Source organism: Lutjanus erythropterus, chromosome 1, assembly GCF_056507025.1.
Source record: "Lutjanus erythropterus isolate fLutEry1 chromosome 1, fLutEry1.hap2, whole genome shotgun sequence".
NCBI classification, from domain to species: Eukaryota; Metazoa; Chordata; class Actinopteri; order Lutjaniformes; family Lutjanidae; genus Lutjanus; species Lutjanus erythropterus.
In genome coordinates this window covers 4,688,425-4,707,802 of record NC_139317.1, presented here as the reverse complement: position 1 = coordinate 4,707,802, position 19,378 = coordinate 4,688,425, and the positions used below count along the sequence as shown (strand labels likewise).

At 38.7% G+C, this 19,378-nt stretch overlaps 2 protein-coding genes across 2 annotated transcripts; one reads left to right on the top strand and one right to left on the bottom strand.

Moving 5' to 3' along the window:
• Window positions 1-279: 279 nt before the first annotated feature.
• On the bottom strand, window positions 280-6,033 carry psmd13 (proteasome 26S subunit, non-ATPase 13). Its single transcript, XM_084726489.1, has 13 exons — window positions 5,824-6,033; window positions 4,844-4,922; window positions 4,499-4,533; window positions 4,347-4,402; window positions 4,211-4,254; window positions 3,730-3,816; window positions 2,934-3,105; window positions 2,739-2,818; window positions 2,517-2,642; window positions 2,005-2,067; window positions 1,329-1,409; window positions 973-1,089; window positions 280-615 (listed from the first exon to the last, which is right to left on the bottom strand). The coding sequence occupies exons 1-13, from the start codon at window positions 5,922-5,924 to the stop codon at window positions 520-522; spliced, it is 1,137 nt and encodes a 378-aa protein (XP_084582615.1). The 5' UTR covers window positions 5,925-6,033; the 3' UTR covers window positions 280-519.
• Window positions 6,034-6,171: 138 nt separating this feature from the next.
• sirt3 (sirtuin 3) lies at window positions 6,172-11,463 on the top strand. Its single transcript, XM_084726616.1, has 8 exons — window positions 6,172-6,828; window positions 6,920-6,974; window positions 7,541-7,723; window positions 7,819-8,051; window positions 8,151-8,251; window positions 9,680-9,841; window positions 10,027-10,236; window positions 10,626-11,463. Exons 1-8 carry the CDS (start codon window positions 6,729-6,731, stop codon window positions 10,647-10,649), a joined length of 1,068 nt encoding a protein of 355 aa, XP_084582742.1. The 5' UTR covers window positions 6,172-6,728; the 3' UTR covers window positions 10,650-11,463.
• The last annotated feature ends 7,915 nt before the right edge of the window (window positions 11,464-19,378 follow it).

Here is a 19,378-nt window from a genome sequence, read left to right as displayed (position 1 = left end):
TGAGGTTAAATACTTTTCATCTTCTTGTGATTGGATAAGCTTGAAATTATAATACTAACCTTTATAACACAAAACAGACAGAAACTAAATGCTCCATTTCAGATTTTAAAGATCGCTGGATCACATAGGTGCTGCTTATTTCCCCTGGGGAATATCATTCAGCTAACTAAGTAAAACAAATATAAAAAAAAACAATTTACAGCCGAAAGCCTGACAGATTTTAACCAAATGACATAAAACACACAACATTGGTACATAAACACTCATGACAGGCACAGATGATTTTTCTGGTCATTTTTATTATTCATGTTTTAGATTATATTTTCTGTCCATCTGTTGAGGACAATAATGTTACAACCGATTTATTTGTAAAATACCAAAGTGTAATTTACAGATTGACAATTGGTAATAAACTGCGACGGTAACAGAACAATAGAAAGAAAAACAATACAAAACAGAAATGGTTGTGAAGAAGAGGAGGTGAGGTTTCCCTCTGTGGACTGAAGGCTCTGAGCTGGTTTAGGTGAGGATGTCGTGGGCCTGCTGCTCCACCAGCATGGCCATGTTCTTCACGTCTCCGCACCAGAAGTCCAGACGCTCCTTCATACCTTTGATCTGAAACAGGAAACAACAGCAGGTGAGTGTAAAATCAGCAGGTCGACTCTAAACTACTGCTGACACAACTTCACCTCTGATCCACCTCTGATCTGTTTTACATTTTTATGCAGAGATCACTTGTTCTGCGCCTAACAATTATTTCTCAATTATTCAATTGTATAACAATCAGTTTACCCCAAATAAATCTCAAAAACATGTCTCATTAATATTTACATATTTTAAACAATCCTGAGAATAGACACATAAAGCACATTAGAATAATGATAATAGTGGTATAGTTTAAAATTTGTCTAATTTCCATTCTTTTTAATGAACTCCATGTCAGATGCCTGATCAGAAAAATACTGGACTAACCTGCTGCAGGTCGAGCACTCTGGGCTGCACCCAGGTCATCTGCACCTTCTGGTCCACCTCATCAATGTTGCCTTTGATCAGACCCACAGACAGAGCCTTCATCACCAGCAGCTCCACCTGCAGGAGACAAACAGAGCATCAGACACTATTACAGCTCATCAGGTCATTTTCATATTGACAAACCTGGAAGAAATCTGACAGATAAAATGTAAAAACTACTTGAAGATCTGCTCCGTACAGGCTTTTAAAACAGCAAGTTAAAATAAAAAACTCTGGTTACCAAAGTCGGTCGCAGTTCAAAGGTTTTATTGACATTTATTGATGAGCTGATTAAAGACATTTGTCATCCAACTGACCTCATTAACGGGGATTTTGGCGCTCTGAGCGATCTCAGTGAAGGTGAGCTGTCTGTGGTTTGCAGGACGAGTGAAAGTCATCTGAAAGAAAAAGAAAACGTTATTTACTTGTTTTTTTTTCTCCTTCATGGTGACATTGATTATCTGGAGATCCATACGATTCATTTTAAAATAGCTGCTGAAATCTTAAGTGACATACAGACCGTGTTGGGGTTTAGTTAGCTCGGTGGCTAATCAGGCAATAAGCTAACACTGCTCACTAAAGACATGTATTTCTATCGATTGCCCTTTCACAGACCACTGCAATCTGTGCTCCGTGTGTAAAGTGGAGCAGTTTGGCAGAGCTGTGTTAAATAAAATTTAATCAGGTGAACATGCAAACATTACAGCCTTATTCATTTTTGGACTCATCAGGAAACAGCTGATCAGTCTGTGAGTTAAATGTTAAATACTACATCAGAACCTTCTCCCATCAACAGTAACTACAAATTTAGATTTACATGTCAAATATCACCAAAGATTAATTCTGTGCATAAACTCTGCACAGATTTACTTCACCTCTTAAATGAGTGCCATAATTCCAATATAATTGATTGATTTTACTCTGAAATGTCACCGTTTTCAAAGCTGGTATGACTGAGCCGTTAGCCGTTTAAGTTCCTGTTTGGAGTCTCACCTCCATCACACACAGCAGCTGGATCTTCTGCATCAGTTTAGCTTCATGTGTTGCAAGATCAGGCTACAACAAAAGAGAAAAGTCAATCAGACATTTGCCAAATAACAGTGATCATACACAAGTGTCAATCTTCTGACAAGGTTCCAGATATTCTGATCTTAGGGCTGAAGTTTTGCTCATGACTCACAGCCACATAAACAGAAAGTAGGAATTTTTAATATCTTATTTCTATATTTATCATGACTAAGGATCAGTTTAGGGCAATACTCCCTTTTTCTTCCCTTGATCAGAGCTGCTACTGAACCAATAGATATCCAGTGACAGAGGCTGATCACATCAACATGGAGTTGGACGACAAATTAAAGGAAAATGGTCACAACAAATGAACATATTATCAAACTGGTGGTCTTGACCTCACTGGACACCATCTTTTGAGTCCTTCCATGCTGATCAAAGTTTACCTGTCCAAACTTTAACATCTCATGTTGATCTGTTATACAAATGTTAATCACCTGTTGGCCCCAGGCAGATTTGAAGCTCTGGAATTTCTCCACGTTGCCTCCATTAAAGGCATAAAGTGTATCGATGAGCCACTGTTTGTCTGTGTTCCTCAGAGACTCCAGCACGGGATGCATCAGCTGCAAAGACACAACAAACATGGTCACTGTCAACAAGTTTCAGCCAGGATAAACAACACGATGACCACAGTGTTGAATGTTCAGTGAAAACCTCACCAGCTCTCCAAAGTTGTAAACTCCTTCTCCTAAGAGTCCAGCCAGGCCCAGTGTGAACGCCCTCTCCTGCTTCTCTGTCTCTGTGGAGTAAACAACAACAACAACAACATTAGATCTTTCAGTCATTATTATGAATGATTCTCTCTTCCACCTGCCTCTAATAAAGTGTTTGTTTCCCATCATGCTTTTGCTCACCTGGAAGGTCTTTGATGTCCACACATCCCAGGTAGCGCAGAGCGTCCTTGTAGTAGGCGGCATGGTTCCCAATGATGCGATAATATTTACTAGAGAGGTCATAAAACCGGCCGTGGACCGACGTCACCCCGGGCAAGTTATTCAACATTTCCTCGACCTCTTCGATGATTTTCTGGAAGCGAACACACAAAGATGCAACATGTCACAATGTTCAAACGAGGTCAGAGCATCAAACTTCTACTTTAATGAGGTAGAAATGTCATCATCTGGCAGGTCAGTGATACCATACAGGATTTTATAATTAGGGACGCACCTATCTGACTTTTTCTCTCAGGTCAGGATTAAGGTGAAGGAAGGAAGAACATAAAGTCCTTTAGTGGTTGAAACGTTGGCTTTTTTAAAATGATGTAGCCACTACAATGAAGGCTTTTAAATATTTCCTTCCTTCCTTATAATTTTTTCGAATGTGTAAATTTGATTATTATGAACCAGGATTTGAAGTTATGAAGGTCACGTTTTTATCCCATTTCTTAATTGATGGATAGTGAAGACAAAAAGAGATTAAAAAAAAAGATAAAAAGAGCTGCTGCACTGCCAAGTCTGTGTGTTTACTAGTAATAACACACTTATGTGTAAGATGGAGTGAACCGTTGTTGTTCTCTTACACAGCTGCTGGTGTTTGTCACGCTGCCTTACCAACACGTCATGTGTGAACATTACCAGCAGCTTGAGGTTCAGATAGTGTGAGATACATTTTCTTACATCAGCAGCTTGGAGTGACTTCGGGAGTTTTTACCTTTGTGGCAGGAAGATCATTGATCTCCAGTTTCAGACTGCCGATTGACGTCTTGCAGAGAATGACGGCTTCGTCGCAGCTTTTCACCTGAACCACACAGAGACATATCAAAGTTTGATCATAAATACAGTTTATAAAATCCATCATTCACTCTCAGCTGCCATTTTATTAGATACATCTGCCTAACTAATCTAATACAACAGCAAAAAAATCCCTTCACGATTGCCTTCATTATTATGCCTACTCTGATTGATATAAATGGGGAGGTTGAAGTACTGAAGACACCTTTCACTGTAACACCATTTAACAGCACCTGAATTAAAGCTTTAAAAATAACCACAGAATCATTTCAATATCTCTCTAATTAAAACACTGTAACCATCTCTAAAGGTACAATTTATTGTGGGACTGTTATTTCAGACTGCTTTAGCTTTGATGCTCAATAAATTGGCAACAATGATGTTGGTATCAGTCAGCGTACCTTTTCCTTGGTCTTCTCAAGAAAAGTGATGGCTTCTTTAGGATCTAGAAACACACAATTTTTTGTAAATACTATAAAATACGAAAAAAGTGTATTCTACCCAGATATATCCCCTGGTGCATCATGATGTTCTTACCTTGCATCTGTCTGGCAACGTACAGTATAATCTCCATGAGAGACAATGGGTTGATTCTGATAAGGAAGCAAAAATAATTAATTATTATCAGAACAAGAAAACAAGCAGAATGTACTAAACTGCCGGGTGTTACGTGGGTTGACTTCTCTCACCTGTGTTCAAAGTCACTGAGGAAATTGTCATAAAGCTTAAAGAAAAAAAAGAAGGAAAAGTTAAATCACAGAAAACATCAAAATATGCAGTTTTCATCTCACTGGAAACGAATTCTCTATAGTGACAATATGAGGTACATAGCCAGTTTCTGTTTTGACTGGATTAAGAAACGCAGTTCAGTCCTCAAAGAAACTTAGATACACAGATTTTATAAACTCTCCTAAAAAAAGTTACCTAAAATTCATGCATATGATAGGCAAGTTAAGACACGCAACAAAATTTTGACAACACATACTAAACTATGCATATAATTAAAGCTGGTTATGTTATGATAATGCAGTTACCTGTATGAGGCCATCTCCTGTTTTGAAGCAAGGATCTTTAACAAAGTCTGTCAGCTTCAGAGTCAACTGATGCCACAACCTGTCCATCAAAAAACACACAGTGTCTGTTAAAGTCACCAGTTCATCCAAATTTCACTGTGTCACTACAGCTGTCTGACAATAACTATATCATGAAAAGAAACAAATTGTTTCACATAAACACTGTAGTTCTGGCCAAGAAATCAACTAACAAGCACTTCACTTTCAGATACAGGTGAAAATAACTTGGCATATCTTGACCAGTTTGATAGTGATGATTGGTGAGTCACTGATGATGATACAGTCAGATATTAACAGATGATAAAACCTGACTGACCACTTCACAGTGTTATAAAACAAAACTCATAGAGGTCAAAAGGGGGAACAATCGTTTTATTAGGAAGTGTTTATTCTCAAAAGAGCACATGTTAATGTGTCAAACCTCTGTATACTGAATACTCTGGGTGTCTAGGCTGTTTGTCAAGCCAAGGAAGCATCTTATATTTTGATCTCAGCCAACAAATGATGGGCATTTGTGTGTTACTCTTGTAAGAGTTACTTCCAGTTTTACCCTTAATAATTATGCGTAGTTACAAAAAATTCAACTAAACTATTCGTATGATTCTTCCTCTGCACACTGATTCACCCATAGCATCCTCGTTAGCAAACAGCTAGGAAAACTTGTTACAGATTGATAAACTGGCCTAAATTCTACTGCTGATTTCAAAGCGTAAATCATTACGCTGAATTTTCTTGATTTGTATGATTTATATGTTTTAAATAATATTTGAAGCTGAGTTTCTGCACTGATCTGTCAGAAGACACTTGCAGCTAACATTACTCGAACCTCAGCTAATGCTAGCTCCGTGCATGACTCAGCGAGCATTGCCAATGAATGAGCTAGCTAACGTTACCTAGCCTAGCGTTAGCAGAGTAGCTGACTTGTACGTTTTGTTTTTTACCTTTTGTTGTAAAATTCCTCCAACGTGTGCCACTCCGCCGCCATCTCCGGCGTGGAGCTGTTGCTCTGCTGTTGTTTGAGGTACCCGGTAACATCTTTCATCGTGGCGACAACTGATGCCAAATCTTATTCAGAACTGATGAGTGTTGTTAAATTTTCAGCTAACGTCAAGTAGCCTGCCGTGTTGTGGGTTTGCTCCGCTGCTGGGCGCAAAGAATGTTGGGAAATAAATGGTCGTGCCTAGAAGGGAACCCTTGATTTGTGGAACTCTCGCGAGATTTTCTCACGGTGTTTCTTTATTGTACACATTGTGTGAATTAATAAATTGCGTTTCATAATGTGACAGTTGTGGTTATAAAATTGATAAGTTTAATTGCAGAAAACACAGAAATGTCGTGGTATCTGTTAAAATTCTTATTATCGCGAGATCTTTCGCAGGTCTGGGGTTTCCTTCTAGACACGACCGAAATAAAGGAGGCGTTTCTAAAGCTACCAAACGTTAGCTAAAAACTAAAATCTGTAAAGTTGATTTCGCTTTATTTTTACTGCCCCGTGGGTCGTTTTTCATTAATAAACGACGGATAATTAAACAAAATAGACGACCAAGCTTGGTATCTAACGGCCGAACTGTTCTGTGTATAGTTACATAAAACTATTTACAATTAACTTTAGCTCTAAATTTAGGCTATATCGTACATTACGGTAGTCCGTGACGCGTCATAAGGAGGTCAAAGGACGACAGCAGCAAGCAGACAGTTGTTAGTTACCTATTTTATCAGATTTTAGGTGCAGAAAATGTGCTAACAGCTCGTGTCCGTGTTCAGGAATCTGCTGGGTGTAACGGTTCGAGTCATGCAGTAAATATCTGCAGATAGCGTTAGTTTAGTTTGCAGTTACAGCTGTGTTATGGCTCCTTTAGTGAGCTGCTCATTAATGTCACCTGCAAGACTTTGTTGTTTGTACCGCAGTCTGTGTTGGAGAACAAGCAGGACGCTCTCTGCAAACGGTAAGTAAATATTTGAGAGCTGTAATAAAGAAGAATTACTGAGAAAAAACTATTTTGGGACTAATTGTGTCATATGCCTTGTTTTTTATAGGCCTGAGTCTAAGGAGTTTGTGTCCAGCAGCTCCAGGTGCAGCAGCTCTGTGCAGGTATTTCACCATCAGGGGCACGAGTACTGTTCCTAAACAGACACTGACATCTTGTCATTCTGCTTTTCTTTTAGCTTAAAAATGGAAAAAGTCAGACATTCAGATAGTCAGATCCATCACATTTCATCACACACTTCAAATGTTTTGTTTTGACTGACCAACAGTCCAAAACCCAAATATATTCAATTGATTGCAATGTGTGATGAGGAAATGCATCATATTGTTGGTGGAACAATCAGATATTTGGCTTTTTTGCTGAAAAATATGACTTTAAAATGTTTTTAAAAAATGGTCTTCACCAACCCTAAGATCATTTCTGAGATACAGATTTGTGATTTTGCTTGGTTAGATGAAAATTGTTTTATGTAACTTGGAAGTTATGTAAAAAATTAAGTTTAGTAATGGGATAACAGAGGTTCAGGTGATCCTGCATGGCGCAGATTTGCTGCAAACTGCCCATCACTGACTGTGTTCTTTCTGCTAACACTCATATTTATCTGCATCTCTGTGCAGATAAACACATTCTTGATCAGAAACGTCTTCATCCCTGTTTTGCTTCTTCACAGATGGACAAACTCTCCCTGCTGGAATGGTACTCGAGGGTTTTTCTCCCGTGGCGGTGGCGGTGCAGACGTGGAGCAGCAGACCCTGGAGGACATCGCCAAGAACATCAGAGAGCGGCAGTTTAAGAGAGTGGTGGTAATGGCCGGAGCTGGGATCAGCACACCGAGTGGCATCCCAGATTTCAGGTAAAAAGGTTAGATATGGTTTCTAGTATTTCTATAAACCTCCTGTAAATATCAGGTGTATTCCTGGGGTCTATCAGCACGTTTTCCCCTCGCAGGTCTCCAGGCAGCGGTCTCTATGACAACCTGCAGCAGTATAACCTGCCTTATGCCGAGGCCATATTCGAGATCAACTTCTTCCATCACAACCCTAATCCCTTTTTCGCCCTGGCTAAAGAGTTGTATCCTGGGAACTATCAGCCCAATCTGACCCATTATTTTGTCCGACTGCTTCATAAGAAGGATCAGCTGCTCAGGATGTACACACAGAACATCGATGGGCTGGAGAGATGTATGTATTTATATGATTCCTTGGTATTTTTTGATATGATAAGAAATTGCTTGACAATCGGTATCATCATACAGTGTTTACGTCTGTGTCTGTATGAAGTGGCAGGGATTCCTCCTGAGATGTTGGTGGAGGCCCACGGTACGTTTGCCACAGCCACCTGCACCGTCTGCCGGAGGAAATATGAAGGAGAGGAGCTACGAGTGAGTTGTTGTTCCATTTTAGCCGTTTGTTAGTTCTCCTGTGAAGACATAACAGAATTTCTCACATTCACACAGTTGATTACCTGTGTACTTTACAGACCCACAAGTCAATAAAACTTTATAGTATCAAGGACTTTACTGCATACTTAAAACCATAGTTCAGATTTTTTGAAGAGGGTTGCATGAGGTACTTCACTGTACTGCTGTGGACAGGGTCAACAACAAAATGTATTTTAGACACCTAAAAACAAATGAATATCAGTTTAAGTGGAAGCTATATTTATATTTATAATATTTCCATCACTTAACCTTGACATTAGGCAGCCTTTTCTTCAGCCTTTATATATATATATAAGCCAAATATTGCTCTCTGCAAAGACACCAGACTCCATTGGCAAAAACATTGCATTTTACCTCACAGAACACACGAGTTGCTCGTCTGCTGTTGCCTCGATCAGTTAGGTTGTTTGGGTTATTGAGTGACGTCTGTGTTTTAAAGGGTAAGTTCAGACTTGCCACAGCTTACTCAACTTTTTTCACCTATACTCCTGCTGCCTCTCCAAACCAGGGGTGTGCTGACCGTCATCTAGTGTAGGTAATACCCTGACTATAGAAAAATACCTCATACAGACTCACCTTAAAAAAAACAACAACCCTCAACTATCTCTTTAATTACTTTCCTCAAAGTGAAAACTTCCTCTAATTTGAAGATTTTAAATATCTTTTCAATCATTTTAAATATATAAAACTTAAGGTAGCTGTCCTTTTAGCAATACTTCTACTTTCTGAAACAGGTTTTACATCAGATCAGATAGGATTGTTACAGTTATTATGTCAATGTAACTTCTGAATCTTTAAAGAAACAGTTGTATCTGTCATTTTAAGTTGTATTTTTGATCCCAGCATTGGTCCAGTTGTAGCTTCTGCTACACAGCTGTTGAGCTGACATCCTTATATTTCTGACTCAATTATTAAATAGTTTTGTTTGTATTTGTATTAAAACTATTATTCGTTCATTCAACAAAGGTTTTATTTTTTTTTATCTTTTGAAAGAATTTTGAAGATATTACGTCAGACGGATGAAGATGGAGGTGAATGACGTCTTAGTTAGAGCAGCCAGTTTATGTTGTAAAACAGGTTCATAGTTGATGTAGCCTGAATTGGTGATGAAACAATTAACTGGTCAGTCTGTTGACAGAAAACAATGATGTGATGATATTGATGAGACAGTAAACCATTTTGGTCATAAATGAAATATAAATGACAAACATTCGGTGTTGACAACTGCTAGATATGAGTATTTGGTTTCTTTCCTTCATTTTATACAGTTAAAGTATTCTGTTTCATTTTGTGATTAAAACCCAAATAAAAGTTTGGGTATCACTTCAGCCTCTGGTCATTTTAAGTGACTGTGTATTTTTTCATCAGCCAGATGTGATGAGCGGGACGGTCCCGAAGTGTCCCACCTGTAAGGGTGTGGTGAAGCCTGACATCGTGTTTTTTGGGGAAGAACTTCCACATCACTTCTTCAAGTACCTGGCAGACTTCCCACTAGCAGATCTCCTGATCATCATGGGCACCTCGCTGGAGGTGAGCGCCACCGGCTTCAAACCACGTCACGTCCCTTTATTTTGATATTTTCTCCAGCTGGAACAATACGTCTTTCTTTTTCTCCATTTGTTTCCTGTCTGTGTCTGTAATCTTATAAAAAGTCTAGTTTATTTGTTTAGCACCTTACAACAACAAACAGCTGTTGTCTGCTGTTTGCCCTGCAGGTGGAGCCCTTTGCCAGTCTGGCAGGAGCCGTGCGCCCCTCCGTCCCCCGCCTGCTCATCAACAGGGACCTGGTGGGGCCGTTCGCCTGGCGCCGCCGGCCTCAAGACATCGTGCAGCTGGGTGACGTGGTCAGCGGTGTGCAGGCCCTGGTTGACGCCCTCGGCTGGACTCAGGAACTGGAAGCTCTGATGGCGGCCGGTGCTGAGAAAGTGAGTGTGTACGTTATAGTCCATCTACACCAGAGTTCACATGAGACATTTGGGTAGTTAACATTTTCTTAAAACTTTTTTGCAGATTACTGTGACCCCTTTCACATTACAAAGAACCTTTTAATCCACAGTAAATATAAAAGTATCAGTTTGTGCAGCTAAAGACCAAAGGGTTTAGGTATAATTTCGTCTTACTTGCATTGTGCCATGAGTGCAGCAAACGTCTCAGAAGTCAAAACTGAAACAGTGTGACTACAAGCACAGAGGGGTTTTTGTGATAAATTATTGATGCATTCAATCATATAATAGTGATTTCTTGCAAAGTTATTCCCACAAACAGAAGTATGAGATAAGTTTACTTATCTTATTGTGTGGTCTTTTATCTGCAGGCTGCAACAAAGACAGAAGAGTGACCGTTTCTCTGCATCAAGCTGGAGGTTTGAACTTATTACACTGCACTCGGTAACGAAATTACCAACACTGCGAGACTCAATCCAGATGACTTTTGTGCACACGGTTTTTACTGAGGTTTATCTTGTAATACTTGGAGTACTGGTTATATCAATGGAAACTTATTGACTGCCAAATACAGAACCGCTTCACTGGAAATGCCGTATAATAGAAATGTTTTTCAGTCAAATGCCACTAAAATGCAGGTAAGTGACACACTGATAAAGTGCTGGAAAGATCAAACCAGGTGCTTTTTGTCACAACAAAAAGTTTTAAAAATGTCAAAAATAGATGCAGAATTTTCTGTTTGATCATGTTGATTTAATAAGAAAGATGTACAATAATATATTTTATTTATTAGCCTCTAACTTCTTAAAATATGACAAAATTTAGCTTGAGAAGTGCAATGACCTTGATAGTGGCCTTTGTTTGTATGAAGAATTGATCATTTAATCCCACTGAAATCACTGAAAAACACTGGTTTAGTGGCATTAAAAGACATAAAAAATAAAATATTTAAGGCAAAGGAAATACAGGGAATTACAAATGTTTTTTTTAGCTTTTCAGGACAGACTCTCATATGCATAAAAAGCAAAGCAGGACAGAGAGCAGTTGATTGTCTTCATCAGTTTCAGCTTTATGTTGTAAAACATGTTCACGTTTCACGCTGAATGTCAGTGGTGCGACGGCCCACATCCAACAGTACCTGGATCTTTAAGAACATAACTGCTATGTTTAACATTGGTTCTCATGCAATACATCTTTGGAAAGTAAAAATTCTTGTGTTTTGATTGATGCAAACCATTCAAAGATACACATTCACACACATTAACAGGTACATTAAACGCCACCAACAGTTACAAAATTCAGGCAATTCAGCTTTGAAGCCTCACATTACTCCACTGATTGAAAAAAAGTGAGACAAAAACGGTCTTGTTACGTCGACAAAGGTCCAGTTGATCCAGTCCAGTAAAATATTTAGTCCAATACACATTATTACATTCATATATACCAACTAACTGCTGTTACGTCATTTCAAATACACCAATCTTCCACTTTTTATCCGTTAGCATGTAAATATTAGAAATATCTTGTTATCAAAATGGCAGCTGCATGCTGACCTTTAGCTTGACGCCTCACTGGAACCAGTAGGGATGTTTATGTCCTGTCCACGGCCTGCTATAGGCAGCAGTGTTTTGTGTTGAAAGGAAATGCCTGTCCCCCCTTTTCTCAAGTGAAGACAGAGCCAGTTGGAACAGATTGTGTTTGACTAGCACTTCATATAGCCAGTGAAATCCTGAAAATGAGAATATGCAATTTTATGTGTAATTTAGAGCCACAACAAGCAAATTATGTAAATGTAAATAGTTTAAATTTACAAGTGAGGTGCTTCACTTGTTTTGGTGCCTTTATATACATATAGTTTAGTTTCAAGAAGGGAAGAAGCAGTGCACTGTGTGTGTGTGTGGGGGGGGCTTCAGTTACTCTGAATCAGGAGTTTTTGGGTCTATAAATAATTAAAATGAAAAAAAACATCTAAATATTCTTTTTCTATTTTCACTGGTGGATAAATCTACATTTGGGGCTCTAGTATTTGGGGCAGCAGGACGGGGTGTGTGGGCTTGAGTCAAAATAAATTGCTGTGTGTGTGTGTGTGTGTGTGTGTGTGTGTGTGTGTGTGTGTGTGTGTGTGTGTGTGTGTGTGTGTGTGTGTGTGTGTGTGTGTGTGTGTGTGTGTGTGTGTGTGTGTGTGTGTGTGTGTTCATGGTGATGAAGAAACATGTCAGACAGTGTGGCTCGCTGGTGTGTTTTTATGTTTTTTGGACATCAACGGAGCTCCGTGAGGCTTTTTTTATTGTCGGTGTTTTCATGGGATTTGGTGAGAACAAGAGAACCAGACTCGTCCAGTGGTACCTTCCCATTAAAGTTGACTGTATTTTTTTTTTATCCAGCAGAGGGAGGCAGAGGACAACCTGTAGTGTGATAAAGCTTGCTGTCGGAGTGGTTCTTGAGGTGGTTGATGTTTTGTACTGATTCTTGATGCTAAAACAGAGTTAGGAATTTTACTCTGTGTCAGATTAAGGTAATCTCTCAATATGTTTAAAAAAAAAACTGAATCAGAGCAATTTAAAACTGATGTCTGAAGCATCATCAGATATTCCACTTTCACTTTAAACTGCATCATTACGACACACTCAGATGTATTTGTCTGTGTTCTCCCTGTATTTACATATACTGTATACATAAACAAAACTTAAAGGAACACTTCACCCCCAAATCAAAAATAAATATTTTCCCGCTTACTTTTGCTATTTATCCATCTAGAGTTTTGGAGATATCGGCTGCAGAGATGTCTGTCTTCTCTCAGCTTGTGCTGCTCAAAGTGCCAGAAAACATACACTCCTTTCTTTCTACTGAGCTGCACCTGCCAACTGTATCATCGCGCTGAAGGAAGCGTGCATCTACTACAGTTACAGCCCGCGCTGCGTACAATGTGTCTACAAATCTTTATTTGTAAAGTAACTAAAGCTGTCAGATGAATGTAGTGGAGTAAAAAGTACGGTATTTCCCTCTGAAATGTGTTTGAGTAGAAATAGAAAGTGGCACAAAAAGAAAAGACTCAAGTACCTCATATTTGTTTAAAGTACAGTATTTGAATAAATGACACTACACCACAGCTTGAGTCTTTATTGGCTGAGACATTTGTTTAAGTTTTAATGGTGCAACCCGATGAAGTAAATCTGAACTGGTAGTTATAAAGAATTTAGGAGGGACACAAATTTAGTCATGGATTTACAAATAGCTGGTTCAACCCAGTCCAGCGTACGGTGGCATGAAAACACCTCATCCAGAGTTATGTTGTAGTCGGTACATCAAAAACATATGAACATAAAATTAGTTTGCTGAATTGTACCTCCCTCAAGACATCTTTTACTTTACTTACACTGAGTGAATGAGTGTCAACTGTATTCATGAGTTTTTCCAAATGAGAAATAGTGAATCACTTCTCACTGTGAGCTCAACAAGCCTGATGTTGTCTTGTATTTTTGCAAATCATTACGAATGTGATCAAATTCAGCACCTGCTTGAGTTATTTCCACCCAGCTCTCACACCTCACTCCAATTTTCACCTCTCCCTCCTGGAAAAAATGTGTGTTTATAGGGTGCTGCTGACGCCCCTGTAACCACAAATATATATATATATATATATGTATATATATATATATATTTTTATCACATTTTGTTTGCAGTCACCTGCTGCAACGAAAGTGTCAGTTTCCTTTTCATGGCGGTATTTGTCTGCTTCTTGAAGCAACTTAATTGCTTAAATCAAATCCTTCCCACTGTTTCTCTATCATTTACTTTTCTTACACTTTTTTAATATCTTCATAGGTTTATCCATGTTGTTTGACTTCACTGAGTTTGAGTTTCTACATCATTTTCTGGTTGTGCTTCAGGAAGGTGCATCCAGTTTGGATTGGGTTGACCGTGAAGCATTCATCCAAACTTGTATTTGAGTCACTCTAGTGATGCTGATGTTGATCAGCATGTTAGCATTATCATTGTGAGCATGTTAGCATGCTGACATTAGCATTTAGCACAAAGCAGCAAGGCTGTTGACATTTAGTTTTGTTAGCTACTAAAATCACCAGAGAGCAGATGAGCATCAAAGAGAAGTATTGTTTTAAGCCAACATGGACTAGAAATACACAGTGCTAAAAAAAGATAGATTGAGCATCTACAATTCTGTGACAACTGTGCAAACTCCATCTGTTGGGGAACATCGAGTGATCAAAAGCTCCTGAACAGCTAGAACATAAATGTTGCAGTGAGACCGTTTCATCAACTTAACCATGTAGTTGTAGTTCCTTAAAGCTAAGCAAAATGTAAATGGTTGTGGCATAAAGTACTGATACTGTGTTGTTTCCTCTGGAACTGTTGAAAACGTTTTGTTGTTTTGACCTGTTGAAATTGTTTGGTCACATTAGAAATTCACTGTTTTTTGGCATCAGAGCTTTTTGGAACAAAAAACCACAGCTGTGACTAGCGAGCAGCTGGCTGTTTCAGAGTCCCACTGACTTGCTGGTAGCAGAACTACAACAGCAGAACTACAGACTGGAGGGAAAAAAGATGTTGAGTGGGAAGGAGGCTGTGCAGACCATAATGTCCAATTTGCACATCTCAGCTGGGTGCCGATTCATGGTGTATTTTTCTCATTTGGTGGTAGAAAGATTCCCTGCTTCATTAATCCCATTTTATCTCCAAAGCTTTAATTTTGGTCTTTTGTACTTAACTGTATCTCTAGTTTTCCCTCAGGGAGACAGAAATCCTGCAATACATGGCTTCTTAAATGCATGAATAGATTGCTAAATTGGTTTACTGAGCACAGGCCCAAAGGGTCAGGGGCCCCATGGGTGGCCTTGATGTGAATTTCGTGCTGTAGTTTTTAGTATTTATGCCGATTGTCACTGTGGATCTGCTGTGGCAGGAATCTTTTATAAACAGACAGCTTCTCTTCATCTCCAGGTTGAACTAAATATTTATAAGTTCAGCTGCACTTTTCAACCAACAACAGCAACAAACTGAAACACAAAGCGACAAGAAAAGAGATACAAAACAACTATATGAAGATTAAAAAGAGATGCAAAATGGCTACAAAGAGATGCAAAGAGACAACTGCAAACACAAAACAACCACAAAGAGATGCAAAATGACAACCGATACAAAACAACTATAAAGAGACACAAAATGGTAAGATGATGGCAAGTGATTACAAAGATATGCTAAATGACAACAAAGACACATAATGACGACAAAAACATGCAGAACAACTACAAAGAGGCACAAAGCAACAACGAGGTGAAAAATGATTAGAGACAAAACAACTACAAACTCAAAACAAACACGAAATGACTTAAGAGCTACAAAACAACTATACAGAGACAGAAGGAGACACAAAATGACCTCAAAGGAACTCAAAACATAAACAGACACATGACAACTACAGAAGCACAAACTAGAGAACACGGAGCTGCAGAACAGCCACAAAGAGACACAAAATGACAAAGATAAATTGCAACTATTACAAAAAGATGCAAAACGCCTCCAAAGACACTCAAAACAACTACAGAGAAATGCACAATGACCACAAAGCAACGCAAAATAACTACAAACGACACAGCAGCCTCACGTTTTGTGCCTGGATGTCTTGTTCCTACGTAGGAGGAGGAGGAGGGGGGGGGGGGGGGTTAATGCTTGTGCTCAAGGGCCCATTGTCTCTTAAGCCGTCTATGCATAAAAAGGATTTTAAAAGGATATTAAATTCAGCAGTGAGCTGTGGCACAGTCATTTTGTTTTCAGTGAACGATATCTAAAATCACACCTGGTATCCAGTGTGTTTGTTCAGCATGAGCTGCTGTAGCACACGAAGTTATCTCAGGATAAAAGACGAGATGGTTCGACCACACCGACCTCAAACCGAGCTGATTCTATTTCAGCTGAAGGCCACTGAAGGAACATTCAGATCGATGACACACTTTATTAGAAAGGTTTCCACATAAAACGTGGATATGGCATACAGTAGGCACAGTCAGTAACCAAACAGCAGTAGCTTAAAGGACAATATCACTCAAATTTAAGCCACCCTGCTGTCTTTCAGAACAAAAAAACAACTTTATCACGTAACTTGACACAAGGATAATAACTAATGTTCAATATTATCAAGACACAATCTGGAAATGCTTCACTGAAATTTTTTCTACTATTAAACATTATACATACATTGTTTTTAAGCAAACTTTACTCAGTTAAAAAAAATAAAGACTCTAATATTATTGATCAATCCAAGCAAATATCATATTGAGTATTTCAAGTAGTAGAAAGGAAGGAAATGAGACAGTATGACTGTCATCATGACAGAAACATTTGATCACTTTCTTGTAATAACCCAGAGTAAAAGTTATTTTAAAGAGATCCAAGTCATGGTATAAAGGGACATTTCTCATCATTACTGTGTACCACATTATTTTAATAATTTATGACTTTATTTTGTGATATCAGGAAATTTTCTTTTATCACATAAAATGTGTAAAGAACGTGCATCATACCAACTTATCTCACGAAAGTGAGACTTTTTTTGTTTTTAAAATGACAAGTTTGTATGTTACAAACTTCAATGTGCGTAGCAAAGGTTTAAAAAGCAGCAGTATCCAACACCCAGCACCATATAAGCTTATACTCATTTTAACATGTAGAGGTTTCTTGTTTTAAAAGGATATGTTGTGTAATATTGAGAGAGCTCTTCATGTAACAAGATAAATGTATTTGCTTATTATATAAAGAAAAGTAATGGTGATTTGGTATGTGCCAATAACAAAACATTTTACTGTTGCATGAAAAGTATGCTGTTTTTATCAAGTATGCAATCTTGTTAAAACAAGAAGATATTTGAACAAGAAACTGAGGGAATATTTGTTGTCGTGGCAGGAGTACAAGATAAACTTTAGTCTTTCCACAGAAGCAGAGAACGTTCACTACACAAGTTAAATTGTCAGTCATGTTAAAGGGATAGTTCAGACTTTTTGAAGTGTGGTTGTGTGAGGTACTTATCCAGCTAAGCAATGTCCTGCTGTGGACGGGTCAGCAGCAAAATGTATTTTAACCACCTAAAAAATCAATATCAGTTTAAGTGTACACTATATTTAAAATATTTTCACAGCTGTATGCCATCAGACCGTAACTTAATGACAGAAAACTGAAGCATTTAGTTCTAATCAAGTAATTTGATTGGACGAGAGACTTTCCATGAGAGCTGATACAGAGTACAACATCACTGAAACTTTTAACTCTCACTCCACTTTACACTGTTCTAATAACCTGCATAAACTTTACAATAACTAACAGAGACAGGAGGAGACATGATTTGGGGCTTATTACTGTTATTACGCAGTTATACATTTTTTAGTCTGACGCAGAGTTGGACACAAGCGCAGCAGTTTTAACAGTTTTCAATCTGCTAATCACTTCCTGAACATATTTCATGGTCAGCAGATGGATTCAGCTTTTGAAATCCTGCCAAAGTCACCTGTCCGCTTTCATAAAATCACATCACCAGCGTCCACTTGGAAGCAGACTGATTCCAAACTTTTCAAGCGGTCTGGGTCCATCCGCTGTTTGTCCCACGTCTGAAAAATATAAACCTGGACATTTTCAGTCCATTAAGAAGAGCAAACTGAATACGGTCTTGAGGCAGTTTCATGGATTCGTCCAGACAACTGAAGGAGAGCTCTGCTGCGATAAAATGTCACCCTGCACAGAGTAGCTCGCAAGCTAATGGCTGCGTGCAGGAAAATATTTGTTTTGCTTGGCAATAGTCCTGTTTCATTCCAAGGCTATTTGTGTTGGCGGAGTAAGTAAACAAATAAATCATAAGCTGTTGTCGATTATTATTGTTAACTAATAAATGCAGCTTGTAAAAGTGTTGTATAAAAGCAATATCTTTTTGGAGGTCAAGCTTCTGTACTGAATAATTCAGTATAAAAGCCCTCTTCAAAGGCACCAGACTCTTTCAGACTCATTTTGTCTCATCCAGTACAGACTGGTTAGTTCATATGTGTTATTGTTTGACTTCAGTGTTTTAAAGAGCTGGTTCAGATTCACTGAAGTCGCACAAACACCAACAAATTTGACAGATTGAGGCAGCAGTAGACCAGCAACTCCTGTGTCCTGTGGGGTAAAATTACTGTTTTTGCCAAAGGCGGCTTTGGAGAGAGCAATATTTGGTTTATAGAACAGTGGTTTCCTGTCAGAAGAGGCTGTCATACAGCAAGATAAAGCGGTGAAAATACCTAAAAATAGCATAGGCTTAAACTGAAATGTTTTGCTGTTGATCCTGTCCACAGCAGTACATTGTTTAGCTTCCTACACCGGTGCTCCTGCTGCTTCTCCAAACTGTGGGCGTGTCAACCGCCATCTGCTATAGGAAAAACACTGCCTGTGGATAAATACCTCATACAACCACACAAAAAAAACAGAACTATCCCTTTAACACTCTCCTGTTATTTTATTTTACTATAATTTTTGGATGTGTCGTCCCCTCAGCAGTATAATTAATCATATTATTCAGGTAAAAAGCAGAGAAAGCAACACATTGGCTGTCATTTCTGTAAAGTCAGGACTCCTTACCCTGATCATCGAAGGGTGTTGAGTGTTCACTCAGGGTAACACGACATACTGAAAAAGGTTTTAAATATGAAAAAGGAAAGGAGATGCGTTCTTGACAACTTAAAAATGACTTTTCAGGGAGCTCATTACCTCGGTGCTGCTGTAAATGTCCTCAGTATTTTGAGGGTTTGAGTGCTAAGACTTCTATCACGACAGACAGTACATCCTTTGAATTTAAGGCATATTGCTACTGACAATTGTATGAATGCATTTTATCAACACATGTTAAAATTCGTAGAAACGGCCACGGTGAGCTCGTTTCATTTGTGCCGCGCTCGTGTGTTGTGAACCTTTTTTATCGATTCACACAAAGTTCATAGAAGAAGTCAGTGATCCATGTCAGGGGAGTGTGTGGATGATCCTTCATGTTCTGCTCCTCAGGTTACTTTGGCAGCAAATCCTTCTGTTCCTCTGAAAGGACAAATCCACCCACTCACACCTCCTCAAATCGTGCTTCACATTCATGGTA